Source organism: Sus scrofa, chromosome 16 (assembly GCF_000003025.6).
Source record: "Sus scrofa isolate TJ Tabasco breed Duroc chromosome 16, Sscrofa11.1, whole genome shotgun sequence".
In the NCBI taxonomy this organism is placed as follows: domain Eukaryota; kingdom Metazoa; phylum Chordata; class Mammalia; order Artiodactyla; family Suidae; genus Sus; species Sus scrofa.
Genome location: NC_010458.4, coordinates 50,338,358 through 50,355,802, shown reverse-complemented (window position 1 = coordinate 50,355,802; position 17,445 = coordinate 50,338,358). Strand labels below are relative to the sequence as shown.

General features: G+C 42.7%; 1 protein-coding gene across 1 annotated transcript in view; it reads left to right on the top strand.

Annotated features, from left to right (window-relative positions):
• Positions 1 to 17,445, top strand: part of LOC100738087 (neuron-specific protein family member 2) — a 60,848-nt gene that overhangs the window by 6,068 nt on the left and 37,335 nt on the right. Inside the window, exon 3 of the mRNA XM_021076768.1 lies at positions 14,016 to 14,099. Coding sequence (XP_020932427.1) covers positions 14,016 to 14,099 — 84 coding nt within the window. The remainder of the gene's footprint in view (positions 1 to 14,015; positions 14,100 to 17,445) is intronic.

The following is a 17,445-nucleotide window of genomic DNA, read 5'->3' as shown; positions in this document are numbered from 1 at the left end:
GACTCATGCTTTGTCTCCTGGTCTCTCCTTCCTCTTTTCTTCCAATCTATCTTCCACATGAGGCTGCACCAGAGAAGTTCCCTCAAAGCAGAGACTACTGGGTTTCCTGAGGCACCACCCCCACCCCTGCCGTGAGTGGTGGGAGAAACGAATGGAGGGCAGGAGATCAGCTAGGAGGCCACTGCCATGCTCATGAAGGGGATGGTGGTGGGGGGCGCTAGGGTGGTGGGAGCAGAAATGGGGCAGTGTGTGGATTTATGTAGACTTGATGCTAGGTGGGCACTGAGGCCTGAGACTCCTGGCTCAGTCTTATCTTTGCAGCCTTATTCCTGGCATATGGTGGGCATCAGGAGATGTTGGCTGAATGAGGCTCGCTGTCTTGACTAGTGTAAATCTGGGCTTGATTTCTTCACTTGATGAAATACACTTAAATCTAAATTTGGTGGGTCTCTCTCCAGGCCATTGGAGCAAGCTCTTGAGAAGTGGAACATCAATCGACAGATACCAAATTTCAGGATATACCTTTGGTTTATCTAAGTGACCACAATAGCCCAGATGTCCCCACACTCCCTGTTGAGGTTGCTAATGTTTTCTTGATGCAGAAGTAGGCTCAGAGAAGTGATATGCTGTCCTAGAACACACCAAAACAAAACAGTGCAGCCAAGATCTGCAAGCAAGAGTGCTGGGAAATGCCAGCTAAGGATGGCAGGCTTGCAGAAAGCAAGCCACAAAAAGGCACAACCCCACTTTGGCAAAGCCCCAGTTGAATTGTGTTTTCAGCAAGCCAGCTGCCAGGCTCTGGGCAAACATCCCTTTCTTTTCTACTGATTACTAAGTCTTTACATGTCCTGGAGAGGGTTGGCTCACATGCTTGTGGGAGGAAAGGAATGCAGATATTAAGAGATCAATCACTGATGTTTGGCATACTTCACATTTTATGTGGTAGACTGCATGCTCTTTATAGTCCTAGATACTTGAGTTCAAATCTGGGTTAGCTGTTTACTTACTCTGTGGCTTTAAGCAAGTTGCTTGGCATCTCTGGGCTTTTTTTTTTTTTTCTTCTGTAAAATGAGCATAATATCTACCTAAAGAGTTACTTTGAGGGAAAAATGTGAAAATAGTCTAATGGCACACAGATGGTGCTCACTGATACTTTCCTTTCTTTCACTGGATATTCAGAATATGTCTCCTGAAGGTGACATTTTTGGAGGATGACTGTAAAAGTGAAACGTGCCGAGAAGGATGTGGTTTCAAGGGTGGGAGTGCAGGGGTCTGATGGGGTGGATCTGGAAGGATGTTGGGCAAAAGAAATGCTGCCTCTGTCACTGAGCTGCGCATGCTTTCTTGGTCTTTCTTGTGGCTTCACCAGAGGGCTTCTTCATCTCCGTAGTACACAGGATCAGAGAACTGTCGGTCTTCCCTGGGGAGCAGAGAACACACATCCCTGCAGATTCCAGGTTCCTAGAGCCCCCTTGCTCTGCTCTTCAGAGACCCTCAAGAGACAGCTTATAAATCATCCAGGATTGAGGTAAAGGTTCTGACTAGGCAATTTCAGTAAATAGAAAATGACCAATAAGCATATTAAAATTCTTCATAATTTAAAAAAGTAATCTTGGGAGTTCCCGTCGTGGCGCAGTGGTTAACGAATCCGACTAGGAACCATGCGGTTGCGAGTTCGGTCCCTGCCCTTGCTCAGTGGGTTAAAGATCTGGCATTGCCATGAGCTGTGGTGTAGGTTGCAGACGCGGCTCGGATCCCGCGTTGCTGTGGCTCTGGCGTAGGCTGGCGGCTACAGCTCCGATTCGACCCCTAGCCTGGGAACCTCCATATGCCGCAGGAGTGGCCCAAAGAAATAGCAAAAAAAAAAAAAAAAAAGTAATCTTGACTAAAACACAACTTTTTATCTATCTGATTGACAAAAACAATTTGCCAATGCCTGGTGTTGCTAACACTGGGGAAAATCAGACCTTCTCATTACACTCCAGTTGGTTACATAATTTGATGCAATGTTTTTTAGAGGGTATTTGGACATTGTTTATAAAAGTTAAACTGTGTATCCCATTTGACTGGTATGCTTGCTACTGACAGGCATTTATCCTCCTAGTGGTATATTTTTTTCAAGTCTCCAAATACACCCTCCCCATATATATACACACACATACATATATATGGAACAACTGGAATGTTCCATGAGATTGGAATGGTTAAATAAACCCTGGTACATGGATGTGGACTAGTAAGCGATTGTTATGAGGATGAGGCAGATTTGCTTGTGCTAATGTGGAAAAATCAACAAACACACTGCTCTGTTAAAACCACTTTGAAGAGCATGGTATAGAGTGATTCATTCCATTTGTGGAGACACATGTGTAGGTTTCATTCTTATAATTCATAAAACAGTCTTAAAAAGACACCCATGAAACCATTAAATGTTTAGGAAGTATGGATGGGGTGGTTGGGGCCCATTCGAATACTTTTTTCTGTAATTTCCATACTTATTATTTTTTTCAACTGTGAGCATGTATCAGATTTTCTGTTTTTTAAAAAAATCACCTCCATGCCACAGATGGTGAAACAGTCTCAGAGAGTGAAGTGACTTATTTGCTCGTGTTCACACACAGAGAGACCACCGTGAAGGGAGCCTGTGCCCCCCCATAGAGAGGGAGGCCTGTATAGCAATGCAGTTTGAATTCAGATCCTTATTCTACCACCTACTTCTTCTGTGACCCTGGGCAAGTTTACTAACCACTCTCTCCCTCTGTTTTCTCATTGTTAAAATGAGGACAGTGATATCTTCCTCTAAGAATTGTTTGAAGGATGAAATGAGAAAATACATGACTGATGTTTATCAGAGTGCCCGGTACAGAGTAAAATGCCTAATGTGAGGTTATTGTTATGTCGTTGTTATCATCATCAATTCAGTCCTAGAATCAGGATTGTTTTCCCTAGAGTACACAGGGGCTGCACAGGGCCTCAGGCCCCAGGAAGTATTGAGCAGTGAGGTGGGCTGGGCCTCTGCACAGTAGAGGACAGGGCCAGATGGCAGAGCTGTGGACCTCTCTGCAGTGCCCCCAGCCCAGGAAGCTAGCCTCTGCTTGGAGCAGGGGCTGGAAGTCCCTGTAGAGGACTCTATAGAGAGTACCTTGTCTTGCACAATTCTGTGCCTTGCCATAGAGTTGGAGAGTCATAGACTTACTGGGCAGCTGGTCCATTTGAGGCCACACTGGGCAACCTTCCATTCTGCCCTGAGAAATCCTCAGCCCAGCAAGGAAAAAGGACTTGATCTCACAGAAAGAGCCCTGGATTGGGAGTCAGTAGGTCCATACTAGAGTTTTGCTTCTGACACTATCTTGCTGCGTGACTTGCAGCAAATCCCTTCCTCTTTCTGGGCTTCCATGTCCCCATCTGTGAACTGGTGGGATTGGACAGCAACTGCCACTAATGTCCTTTGGGCACTGACATTTTACCTTGTGTTCTGGACCCAGTATCAAACTTCAAGGACCCAAGGAAAGATTCAAACCCAAAGAGATGGAGTATGAGTTGAGGAGAGAGGGGGGAAAATGGGAGAGGGTTCCCAACCGTGTCCTCAGGTCCCATTGGGGTGACTTCACCTTGTCTTATTGGATGTAGAATGTGTTCATTTGCTTCTTCATTCCGTAGTATTTATCAGGTGCCATAGGATTAGAGTTTGAGTGTTTTGATTTTTTGGATGATGATCTTATATCCTTAGTGGCACTAGGATCTGACCCAAAAGTCCAGGTTTAAGCCTCGGCTCTGTCTGCTAGTGATTATGTGAGGTTGTGAATTCATTTCTGCTCCCTGAGACTCAAGTTCTTATCTGTAAAATGGGGATAATCACAGGAGTTCCCTAGTGGTGCAGCAGGTTAAGGATCCGGCATTATCATTACAGTGGCCTGGGTCTCTGCTGTGGCAAGGGCTTGATCCCTGGGTTGGAAACTTCCACATGCCATGGGTGTGGCAAAAAAAAAAATGGGGTAATCACTCCTACCTGAGAGTGATTGAGAAGATTTGCTGAGATATAAGATATAAAGCTTTTGGAACAGTGCCAGGCACACAGAAGGCGCCTTAAAAAAAACATGATAGAAAAGAGCATGATGCTCTTAGGTTTGGAGACCAGCTAACCATTTACCAATCATTGATCACAGGCAACTGACTGAACTCTCTGAGGCTAAATTTCCCTCATCTGAAAAAATGGGAATAATAATGATTTTAAAGGAGAGATATGAGGATTGGAGAGAATGTTGTAAGGGGGGTTGTGAGAATAAACAGTATACTCGGTAGGGCCTGTAGCACAGCGTCTGGTGCACTGAGGTGCCTGGCAGCTAGCCATTCATTGTCCAGCTCTGAACTTCTCTCTTGCTGCAGGAATGAGCTGATGGGGAGAGCTTCGATCTATTTTTGGCCTGTGCAAGTCCAGCTCATAAAAATACAATCATGCTCCTTGTCAGCACTTCTGCACTTTTGTTTATTGTTCCTGCCAATCCTGGGGCCTCTCCACGTGGGAACGTCTTCATTATTGATAATCCTGGGAAGTAGTATTTAAAATTTTTATGATCTGTACTTTGTGCCATCTGAACCATCATGTATTATCTGGCCTTGCCAGTGAAGGGGGAGTATATCCAGACAAGGAGTCCTTTTGGGATGAATAATTTATCCCATTTGCACAATGCCAATTATGTTAAATTATATTCTTCACGTCAGCCACCGTCAGCACAATGGGGACTGATGTATTAATACGAAAAGAAAACAAACTTGTTTCTTTGCCCAAATCCACCATGATATTTGAAAACCTGGAGTTTCATTCTTCCAAGTATCTACACAACCTCACTTTCAATAATCATGAGAGTAGAAAGAATTTTTCCTTCTCACTCTCCACTTTTTCCTCCCATTTCTATTATTTTATTTATTTATTTATTTATTTTTTGTCTTTTTGCCATTTCTTGGGCCGCTCCCGCAGCATATGGAGGTTCCCAGGCTAGGGGTCGAATCGGAGCTGTAGCCACCGGCCTATGCCAGAGCCACAGCAACGCAGGATCCGAGCCGCATCTGCGACCTACACCACAGCTCACGGCAACGCCGTAACCTTGACCCACTGAGCAAGGGCAAGGACCGAACTCGCAACCGCATGGTTCCTAGTCGGATTAGTTAACCACTGCGCCACGACGGGAACTCCCATTTCTATTATTAATCAAGGAGCTCAGGCCTCCATTTTGCTCCATTTTATTTTTCAGCTGCAGAAAATAGAGCCTTTCTTTGCAAATTTATTTTCTCTCCTCTCTCTTTCTTTGCTTATGCAAGCTGATTCCTCCAAGGTACGATTAATAATGATTGGCTAACATTTCATATGCTTTCCCCTTCATAGTACTAAAAAAAGTGACTGTTACTATATCTCTTTTTATAGACGAGAACTGTTTCTGGCTCTAGTCCTTGGGAACAGCATACCACGCTTCCTGACATGCTCAATAGCTGCTTGATTCCAGCAACTATAGGGCTGGATTTTCCCTGCTTTCTTTATCTCTCCAGCATACCTGTGGCAGAGGCTTCTGTTCTGCCTGTAATACACACCTGGAAAGCATTCTGTGGTTTATAATCCTCCCTCAGCTCCTCACTGCCCTCAGGTTCATCTTCAAGATGCTTTGACATGGCATTCAGAGCCTTTGTTTACCCCTCACTTCACCTGCTCTGTTCTCCAGCCACTCTAAACCACCTCTTTGGGGCTCTTCCAGGCCCAGCCTCCTGGATGGCTTCTGAATGTTTGCTGGTATATGATGTTCCCTTGATATCATATGTATATGATGTTCATATACATATACATGATATCCTTGATGTATCATGATATACCTTCATATATATATATACACACACACATATATATACATATATATGTATACATATACATATATATGTGTGTATGTGTATTGACATATGCTGGATATACTTGATATCATAGGTATATGACGTTCTCTTTTCTGTGGGTTTAGGGAGGCATGAATGGAAACAAGGAAGCTAGTCATGGAGCAAAAGTTCATGGAGAGAAGATGATGCTGTGGATTAGGGCCATGGCAGTGTAACTGGATGAGAGGGTTTATTTGAGAGAAATCTTTGAGGAAGCAGGAACTGTTGATGGAATGGATTTGGAGACTGGAGGGAAGGAAGGGATCATGGGAGATTCCTGTATATGACTTGACATGAACAATGGCATGGATGATGCTGCTGTTTTCTGAGATGGGGATTACATGGGGAAGAAAATGTTGAGGGTCAGGTGGTTGGGGAAGGTGGGTCAGGGAACCTGGGAGCTTGGTAAATTTAAGTGTTTCTATCCAAGGGCAAATGTCCAGTAAGGTAATTTGAATTGTGTGGGGTCCGAACTGGAGATGTAAATTTGAGAGTTAGGAGAATAAAGACAGACTTGGAAGTGATGGGAGTAAGAACACTCAGGGGAGACTGGTAGGAAGAGTGCCCATGACCTAGGCCTGAGGGATTCTAACACTGAGAGGTCAAGCAGAGGGGGAGGAGCCTGAAGAGGAAACTGAGAAGGGCTGGTTAGTGAGCATGAAGAGGACCATAGACTCAGGAGAAAGACTTTTAAGGAGGAGTGAGTGAAGGAGCCTGTCAAATACTTCTGAGGAGTCAAAGAAGATGAGGCCAGAGGACTGCCCATTTGTTCCTGGCAAAGGGGCAGAGACCTGCTTTTGACATGGAGAAAGGGTTCTAATGAGCCAATACTTCCTTAGGGGCAAAAGTAAAATAGTACTTGGGTTGCTTTTGGAGAAGATGTGGCTTTGCTAAAGACAGGAGCAGCTGACTGAGGACTGACACAGGGTCGGACCGACCTGTCTGTCGGTCTGTGTTTGAGCTTGGTGGTTTGAGAAGTGTTCCAAAGCCAAAATCAGTGTTTTCATCACAAAGTCACTCAGGACATAAGCAGCATCTCATAAGGCGTTTAAGGCAAAGCAGAGCATGGCTTTGAAGGAGGGCTAGGACTGTGATTCTACCTAAACTCAGTATCCCTGAAATTACTGAAGATGGTGAATCAGATTTAAAAAAAAAAGAGATCTCTATAACATATAATTTATATATATGTTATATATATAAAATGATATAAATGAAATCACACAGGATATAAAAATCCTTTTTGCATCAGATTTCTTTTCTTTCTTTTTTCACTGGCCCACAGCATATGGAGTTCCTGGGCCAGGGATCAAGCCTGAGCTGCAGTTGCAACCTAAGCCGAAGCAATGCTGGATCCTTAACCCTCTGTGCCTGGGCTGGGGATGGATCCCAGCATGCCGCCAATCCTGTTGTACCACATAGGGAACTCCTTGCATCATATTTTTTTGTTCAGTGTAATGTCTGTGAGATTCACCCACATGTTTGTAGTACTGCTGTGTAGCATTGCATTTTATGCATAAACTACAAGTTATTTATTCTTCTGTTCATGGACATTTGGATTGTTCTCAGTTTTGGGTTATTATAAAAAAAGTGGCTATGAACATTTTTGTGTGTATCTTTTGGTGGACCCATCATATTTTGAGGTGATTTTTTTTGCCAGTGCCAAGAAAAACTATTGGTTTTATTATGCTTATTTGGTACTTAGCCATCTGACTAAATTCTAACAGCTTTTCAGTTCATTTTTCTTGGAATGCATTTGTAGCTTATAGAAATATTTTCACCCTTAAGTACCAGAAAACCCAACTCAGATTAGGTAAAGGCCCAAGGTGTGTATATTTGCCTCCCATGACTGCAGGGTCCAATGTGGTTCTGGTTTCAGGCAAAGTGTGATCCAGAGGGCAGGGTGTCATCAGAGCCCATCTCCATTTCTCTGGGTTCCTCTTGGCTCTGCCCTCTTTTGTATGCCACCTTTGACCTCATCTTGTCACCTCCTTATAGTAACAACAATCACTTCAGCAGTTTCAGAACTAAGTCCTCACCACATCATCCAGAGGAAGAGCGTCCTCTTTGGGGAACACTATAAAGAGCAAGGAGGCTTCTTCTCCCAGGTACCCAGTCAATATTGCCTCATATCCATTGACCCATCTAACATGCCCATCTCTGAGTCAATCAAATTGTTTAGTCTATAGAATAATATGTTATGATTGGCTTAAACTAATTAGGGACTATCCTTGTCATCAAGGAAGGCATAAATTCCATCAAACCACATAGCTGCCACATGGGAAAGGGATGAATTTTTGAAAGGAATACTGGAGGGCTTTTTTTGAAAGAGCGAAATGGTGCCAGAGAAGCAACCACAACGTGTTTATTAGGACAATTAGAATGCTATTGCCTGCAATAATTATCCACTGTTCATTTCAACAGTAATGTTTGTTTAGTTCTGTCTCCTGTCTCAACATGTTGGCTACTGTACAGGGGCTTCTAAATTTACGTGGAATGATGTAAATGGTTTAGAGCCTTTTGAGCTTTGGGAAAGATTTTTTAAAAGTTGAGAAGCAGAGGGAAAGACTAAGAAGCAAATGCTTCTTAACATTTGATGCGCGATGGCTAAGGATCTAGAAATGAAGGGATCAAGCCAAGAGATGGTTGAAATGGTCTTGGCAATGTGGGAAGATGTTGCTATGCAACAAATAGCCAAAACTTTTGTGGCTCAAAACAACACATTTTTATTATCTCACAGTTTTTATATATAAGAATTCTAGGCACTGTTTAGATAGATTCTCTGCTCTAGAAACTCACAGGTCTGAAATCAAGGTGTCAGCTGGATTTCATTTTCGTCTGGTGCTTTGGGTCCTTTTCCAAGCTCATTCAGGTTGTTGGGTGAATTCAGTTACTTGTGGTTGTAGGGCTGACGTCCCATTTTCTTGAGTGACTTGGCCGTTTGCCATGGTCATTTTAAACTCCTAGAGGCCACCCTCAGGTACTGGCTGCATGGCCTTCTCATAGCATATTGACTTACATTTTCAAGGCCAGCAGGACAATCTTTCTACAGTTTGCTGTGATGGAGTTTTTATATAGGATTACATACTCATGAGAGTGACTATGCTGTCATATTCACAGGTCCTGTCCATACTCTTGAGGAAAAATTACATAGTGCATATACACGGGTGTGGGGATAGGGTGGGAAGCTTGGGGATGTTATCATAAAAGCCAGACAGTTATTGCCCCAAGGCTATTATGGGTCACATGGCACACTGACCAGGAAATTCACTATGCTTAGAAATAGATACTGAGGAGTTCCCGTCGTGGTGCAGTGGTTGACGAATCTGACTAGGAACCATGAGGTTGAGGGTTCGATCCCTGCCCTTGCTCAGTGGGTTAAGGATCTGGCGTTGCCGTGAGCTGTGGTGTAGGTCGCAGACGCGGCTCGGATCCTGTGTTGCTGTGGCTCCGGTGTAGGCCAGTGGCTACAGCTCCGATTAGACCCCTAGCCTGGGAACCTCCATATACCGCAGGAGCTGCCCAAGAAATAGCAAAAAAAAAAAAAAAAAAAAAAAAAAAAAGAAAAAAAAAAAGAAATAGACACTGAGAGTGGGTTAAGGATCCGGTGTTGTCGTGAGCTGTGGTGTAAGTTGCAGACACGGCTTGGATCCTGAGTCACTGTGGCTGTGGTGTAGGCTGGCGGTCACAACTCCGATTAGACCCCTAGCCTGGGAAACTCCATATGCCCCGGGTGTGGCCCTAAAAAGACAAAAAGACCAAAAAAAAAAAAAAATTGAAGTGTAGTTGATTTACAATGTTATGTTAGCTTCAAATATACAACATAGTGATTCAATATTTTTATAGATTATACTCCATTAAAGTTATTAAAGAAAAGAAATAGATACTGAGATAGATTACAATATATTTGCATATACATACACACATCAGATATATACACACACACACCATGGGGCATTGGAAGAAAATACATATAATATATAATATAATACAGTTTGTGAGTATTTCTAAAAATGTGGATTCAGAGAAATAATCAGACATTTAGCTTCTCTATGTACTTCATAAGTGACAGCTGGTCTAGTGATATCCTGAATATTTTTAATCATTAAAATTTGTAGAATATCTTTTAAATTCACAAATCACCTGCACTATTATTATTTCATTTAGCCCTTCCCAGAACACTGTGAGTTTCTAATAATAGAAACACCTAGCCTATGAGCTGTGCTTTAGCATTTGCTCTTATATTGATATTAGCTCTTGATTTTCACACATCAAAGTTCATGTGACACCAAAATAGACAAACATGTAGACTACATGCTATTTCACACTTTTGTTTCTTTGACCATGTGGTTAACTTTGCAGAAAATGGCTTGGGTTGTTCACCCAGGAAACATCTATTCACCCTTCAAATTCCCCTTTTTTTCAGACCATGCTTAAATAGCAGTCCTGTGCTGCTCTTAAAGAGCTGGATAGGGAGGACCTATAGGCTGACAGGTGCAAGCCAGGCCCAATTCAATAGCTGCCTCATCTATGGAACATTTGGTGGCACTTAGAGTCAGTGCTCAAAAAGACATTTGCTTTTGAATCAATGGCCTGAGTGCTTAACTTATTAAAATTTTTTTTTTCTTATGGTTGATTTACATTATTCTGTCAATTTTTGCTGAGTACAGCAAAGTGACCCAGTCATACAATTATACACACTCTCTTTCTCATATTATCTTTCATCATGTTCCATCACAGTGATTGGACATAGTTCCCTGTGCTATACAGCAGCATCTCTTTGTCTATCCAATGTAACAGTTGGCATCTATTAACCCTTAAACTCCCAGTCCATCCCACTCCCTCCTCCTCCCCCTTGGCAACCATAAGTTTGCTGTCCATGTCTGTGAATCTGTTTCCGTTCTGTAGATAGGTTCATCTGTGCCATATTTTAGATTCCACATATAAGTGATATCATATGGTATCTGTCTTTCTCTTTCTGACTTACTTTACTTAGTATGAGAATCTCTAGTTGCATCCATGTTGCTGCAAATGACATTTTGTTCTTTTTTTTAATGGCTGAGATATTCCATTGTATACATGCACCATCTTAATCCACTCTTCTGCTGATGGACATTTGGGTTTTTTTTCCCATGTCTTGGCTATTGTGAATAGTGCTATAATGAACATAGGAGTGCATGTATCTTTTTGAATGGATATATGCTCATATATAGAATATATAGAAGTGGGATTGCTGGATCATTTGGAAGTTCTCTATTTAGTTTTCCGAGGAACCTCTATACTATTTTCCATAGTGGTTGTACTGTATCAATTTACATTCCCACCAACAATGCAGGAGGGGTCCCCTTTCTCCACACCCTCTCTCTAGCATTTGTTATTTGTAGTCTTATTAATGATAGCTATTCTGACTGGTGTGAGGTGGTACCTCATTGCGGTTTTGATTTGCATTTCTCTAATAATTATGTCTTCTTTGGAGGAATGTCTGTTTAGGTCTTCTGCCCATCTTTCAGTTGGGTTGTGTGGTTTTTTTTTTTTTTTTTTTTTTTGCCGTTGAGTTTTATGAGTTGTTTGTGTATATTGGAGATTAAGCCCTTGTTGGTTGCATCATTTGCTACTATTTTCTCCCATTCTGTAGGTAGTCTTTTTGCTTTTGTCTTTGTTTTTTATGGTTTCCTTTGCTGTGCAAAATCTTGTAAGTTTGATTAGGTTCCATTGGTTTATTTTTGTTTTTATTTTTATTGTCTTGGGTGACTGACCTAAGAAAACATTCATATGGTTGATGTCAGAGAATGTTTCACCTATGTTCTCTTTTAGGAGTTTTTTTTTGTTGTTGTTTTTAGGGCTGCAGGTGTGGCATTTGGAAGTTCCCAGGCTAGGGGTTGAATTGGAGCTACAGCTGCTGGCCTACACCACAGCCATAGCAATGCCAGATCTGAGCCATGACTGTGACATACACAGCAGCTCTCAGCAATGCAGATCCTTAACCTACTGAATGAGGCCAGGGATCGAACTCACATCCTCATGGATACTAGTCCATGAGGGTTCATTTCTGCTGAGCCGCAATGGGAGTTTTATGGTGTCTTGTCTTATGCTTAAATCTTAAAGCCATTTTGAGTTTATTTTTGTGCATGTTGTGAGGGTGTGTTCTAATTTCATTGATTTACCTGCAGCTGTCTGATTCTTCCAGCACCACTTACTGGAGAGACTGTCTTCTTTCCATTTTGTATTCCTGCCTCCTTTGTCAGAGATTAACTGACCCTAAGTGTCTGGGTTTATTTCCAGGCTGTCTGTTCCATTGGTCCATATGTCTGTTTTTGTACCAATACCACACTGTCTTGATTACTGTAGCTTTGTACTACTGTCTGCATACTACATTTCAAGCATTTCTTAGTTTTAAGGAAGCTGGGTCTCCCTTTTTGTTGTTTGTGGGAGCAGAATCCAAAGGGGCTGAGGCACAACAGCAGAATTTACATCTGCAGGTGAGTTCTAGATGTCAGGGAGTGAGCGATGTTCTAGATAGGCTGGGACCTAGGTCCTCCTTAACCAATATGTTGAAATGCCTCAAGGTAGCTGTTCAGTCATAGTAGCTCCTTTCCCATCCTTTCCTTTTTGGGCTATATTTTGTCAATGATATGCCTCACAGACCTTAAAGAACATTCTTCATAGGAGAATTCTTGCAGAAGTCAGTACACTTGACTGTTGTCTTTAGGAAAACTTGGTGAAAGTTTTCAGTGAAAATTAGGTTAATTTAGGCTGTGATGAGGAGAATGATCACGGTTAGAAGATGGCTTCTTTTGGGAGTTCCTGTCATGGCACCATGGTTAACGAATCTGACTAGGAACCATGAGGTTGAGGGTTCAATCCCTGGCCTTCCTCAGTGGGTTAAGGATCCGGCCTTGCCGTGAGCTGTGGTGTAGGTAACAGACGCGGCTCGGATCTGGCGTTGCTGTGGCTCTGGTGTAGGCCGCAGCTACAGCTCTGATTAGACCCCTAGCCTGGCCACAGGAGCAGCCCTAGAAAAAGGCAAAAAGACCAAAAAAAAAAAAAAAAAAAAAAAAAAAAAGAATGATTGCTTCTTTTTAGCTGTGTGACCTTGGGCAAGTGACTTGGCATCTCTGTGCTTCAGTTTCTCTTTCAGAAGAGATGGAAAGAGCAGTGATATGTAGATAAGGTATATGGAGAGCTTGATCTAGATCTGGCATGTAATAAATTTTTCCAAAAATATTACACATTATCATCTCATTAACCCTTGAAACACTTTGTTAAATAGGGGCTATTATTATGATTATCATGTATATTTTGCAGGTGAGGCCCTGAGGCTCAGACAGTGTCTGTGTTCCCATGACACTGTGGCACTCAGCAATAGTTATTGATTATCTGTCAAGTTTCTTTTTTCTTCCACTTTGCCTGCACAGTGGGGTGGAGTTCCATAAATGTCTTAACAGGTTGGCAGCTTATCTTGAAAAGATATTAACCGTCTCTGTAAAATATTCAGACTTCAGAAAAATAAGATGATACAATAGATTCAATGGATCTTTATGTTTTTCTTTGTGGAAGTCCCTAAATCAAATTGGAATTGTGTATGTGCAAAGGTTTACCTACCAAATGTTCATCATAGCTTGTTTATATAACCCAGACTGTGGAAACGATCTACATGCTCAGTGGTCAAGATTGCTTAGATTAATTGTGGTATATGTATACAGTGAAATACTATGCTACATCCAAAGGCAAAATGAAAACATATATTTATCTTCGTGGAAGAAATGTTAGTATAGTGTGTGGTAAAATAAAGTGTGAATCAATTTCATAAAAATATATATTTGTATAAATAGCAAATACATATATCTCTATATAATATGCATATATATGTATATAAAAACATCTGGAAATGTGTGGCTCAAACTGTCACCTATGGTCGTTTCTTTTGGAGTGGGAATGTATTATGTGTAATTAGAATTTTCTATTTTCTTTCATGTGTTTGAGGGGGAGGTTCTTTATTTTCTGATCTTGATGCAATATATGGTAAATTCTAGTTACTAAAAAAAAGGAACAGAAAAGTGTTTCCAGTCTCTGTGCATGCTAACTCTGGCTAAACATTTCAGGTGATTGTGAAGACAAGAACGGAATACCAGCCTGAACAGAAGAACAAAGGGAAGTTCCGGGTGCCAAAAATCGCAGAATTTACGGTCAGTGTCTTGACGGTATAACAGAAAGATTGGGTCTGGGTCAGTGAGTCTAATCAAATAAGAAAAGCTCTGCCTCTTGAGGACAAGCTGCGCTCTCTCACGCTCCAAAGTATTCAGGCAATTCGATCATTGGTAAATGCGTCTCATTTCTTCTTTTTCCTTCTGTCCGTCTCTCTGTCATTCCATTACGATATCCAGAAAATGTGATGGAAATGTATAAAAAAATGCAACTTTTAGACAGCGGCTGGTTGCAACAGATACAAAAAAGACAAAGGGGAAAAAAAGTTGACTTAGTGGTGGAAACCAAATGGTTGTCTTTCTATTTCTTGGTGGAGTCGTCACTAGGAGAACTGATGAATATGTATCACTGGGATGATATGCACGAAGGAGCCATGGGGCCTGCTCTGTGAGGATGCAAGGAAGTGCCCTGGGGATGTCACTTAGGACTTTAGGTGCCTGAGGAGAGCACAGCTTATGAAGAGGCCCTGAGCCTGGAGGGAAGTCAGACCCAACACTGAATAAGAATAAGGTCAGCGAGGCTGGGCTCTAGGTGGGCAGCAGGTAGAGGTGAGGCAGAAGTAGGCAGAAGTGGGCAGAGGACAGACAAACCCGGTTCTTGTGGGCTATGTGGAGGAATTTGGGTGCTAGAAGCATGAAAGAAACCCCTGAAGGACTTCAAGAAGAGGAAGGACATGATTTAATTTGGTTTTGGTGAAAAGCATGCTGGGTTTTACATGCCTGACAGGGTGTAGTGGGCAAGAGGGAGTGTGGGCAGACTGTTGGGCCACTACAGTTGTCCAAGTGAAAAAAGAAAGCAGTGGTGGCTTAGAGAAGGATGGTGAGACCTTAATGATATTTAGGAGGTAAAATCACCTGTGGAGGCAGTAGAATAAGTGGTTCTGTGGATGGATATTGGCGAAGTCTGGCTGGGTTTGAGCCCTGATTCCACCTCATACCAGTCATGAGCAAGTCAGTAAACCTCATTTATCAAATGGAGGTAACAGATGTTTATTATGTGGATGAAGTATAAAATGCAAAGCCCTTGCATCTGTACATGATAAATGCATGACTGACAGTAGCTATTTTGTGTCGACTGTGACTGGGGGATGTTTTTTTCTTGCCTTTTAAGGCCCAACCTATGGCATATGGAAATTCCCAGTCTAGGGGTTGAATCAGAGTGGCAGCTGCCAGCCTATGCCACAGCCACAGCAATATGGGATCTGAGCCATGTCTGTGACCTACACCACAGCTCACGGCAACTCTGGATCACTAACCCACTGAGTGAGGCCCGGGATTGAACCTGCATCCTCGTGGATAATACTCTGATTCATTTCCGCTGCGCCACCATGGGAACCCCCTGTGACTGGGGATTTTGGAAGTGAAAATAGCCCTTGCTTGGTTGTCTGAGGACTGGAGTATGTGCATGGATAAACATATTGGTCTGTTTCTGTCCCCATCTTTCTCCTTACTAAATCTGTGTTACAGCAGCTGGTTGTGTGAGCCTGGGAGTGAATATGGTACCTCTGTGTACATCTCTTAGAATGTGAGACTTCCCTGGATGCCGCCCTCCTTTCCTGATGGCAAGGGTTGCTTTTATTTTTGGCTATGGCTTTAGTGCTTGGCACAAAACGTGGGCCCAGTGAATGTGGACCTGGCCTGAACTGCAAGCAGGTAGCGGCAAGAACCAGCAGGTAGCTGTCAGGGGAGGGTGGGAGTATTTTGGTACATAATATATGGGCACCAGGCCAAGGTGTAAAGCTGACCTGTCCTCCTGTCAGCAGAGATCATCAGAAATATGCCCACATTCATGCACAAGAGTGTTTATTGCAATGTTATTTATAATATCAAAGCATTGGAGACAAGGCTAGACTTTCAACAACTTTCTCATAATTCTATAAATAGACTATTTTAGCAGTTTCTTGAGTCACTTTTTGGGGGCAAATATAGAGTTTATTCTAAATTATGGGTTTATGAGATATTTTCATTTTCCTTTTCCTTTTCTAAATTTTACACAAGCATGAATCTTTCAATAATCGGAAAACATTAGAAGTATTTAAAAAAATCTGCTCTTTTTACCAAATAGAGTGTTACAGTGTTTGATGGAATTATTCCTTTTTTAGCAATCATTTAAAATGATGGTTATGAAGACATGCAATAATTTGAGCAAACACTTCAGAGAGGAGGTTGAGTGAAATCAGCAGAGATTAAAATTGTATGTTTTCCATCATTGGAACTATGAAAAAAACACAAGGATACAGAGGAAAAAGGACATGGAAAGAAGTATTGTAAAACATCATCTGTGACTGTGTTATCAGCAGTGCTGTTGGACCATGATTTTTTCTCTTTGCCGGCAACTTTTTGTGATGTGGCTATTTTATCATGTTTGATGCCCACGAGCCCTTGAGAAGCTGATAATATAACCCCTTATTTTTTCCAAGGGGAGCAATGGCTCAGAGCAGTAATGTGATCTGCTTGCCCAGCCAGTAAGTGGCAGGGCCAGTGCTGAGAGCCAGACCCTGGCCTTTCTGTTCATCCACACTGCCTGCAGTAGGTGACTGTGGTTTAGAACAGAAGTGAGTCAGCTAAAAGAAAATGAGTGGCTTGTCAGGGTCCAGAGGGTTGGGAAGAAAGGGTTTTGGGGTTTGGGGGCATCCCTTTGTCAGCACTGACTGTCAGGTGTGGGTGGAGGGCCCTGCCACTTGGAATAAATGGGAGGAATGGCGCAAATTTGTTTGCTTCTGTAGAGCTGTGAGCATTCCTTAGCCTGGCTTTGCACTTCCTTAAAGAGAGAATCCCCCCTCAGGCTTCGTGGAGGATGCTTCTGCTGGGGAGAAGGTGGATGCAGCCGACTAGGGAGGAGGCTGTGGTGGTGATTAAGGAGACGAGCTCTTTGCGCTAAGCTGATGAGAGGTGTTCTAGGGAACACCCGTGCTTTGGGGCTAGATTCACCTGGCAGCTCAGGTCTTATCCCTGTCACTTCTTAGCTTTATGACCTTGGGAAAGTTGCCTCACCTCTCTGTGCTCCTGATTCCTCATCGGTAAACTGGGTCACAAACCTTGAGACAGCATGAAGTGCGAGTCCTCGGGGCACTCTAGTTTTCAATGTACATTCATGTTATTCCTTCCTTTCAGATCCCTGTTCTTCCCTCTGGGTTCTTTTTTTTTTTTTTTGGCTTTTGTCTTTTTAGGGCCACACCTGCAGCATATGGAGGCTGGGGTCTAATTGGAGCTGTAGCCGCTGGCCTACGCCAGAGCCTCAGCAACACCAGCCGAGCCGCGTCTGCAACCTACACCACAGCTCACGGCAACACCAGATCCTTAACCCACTGAGCAAGGCCAGGGATCG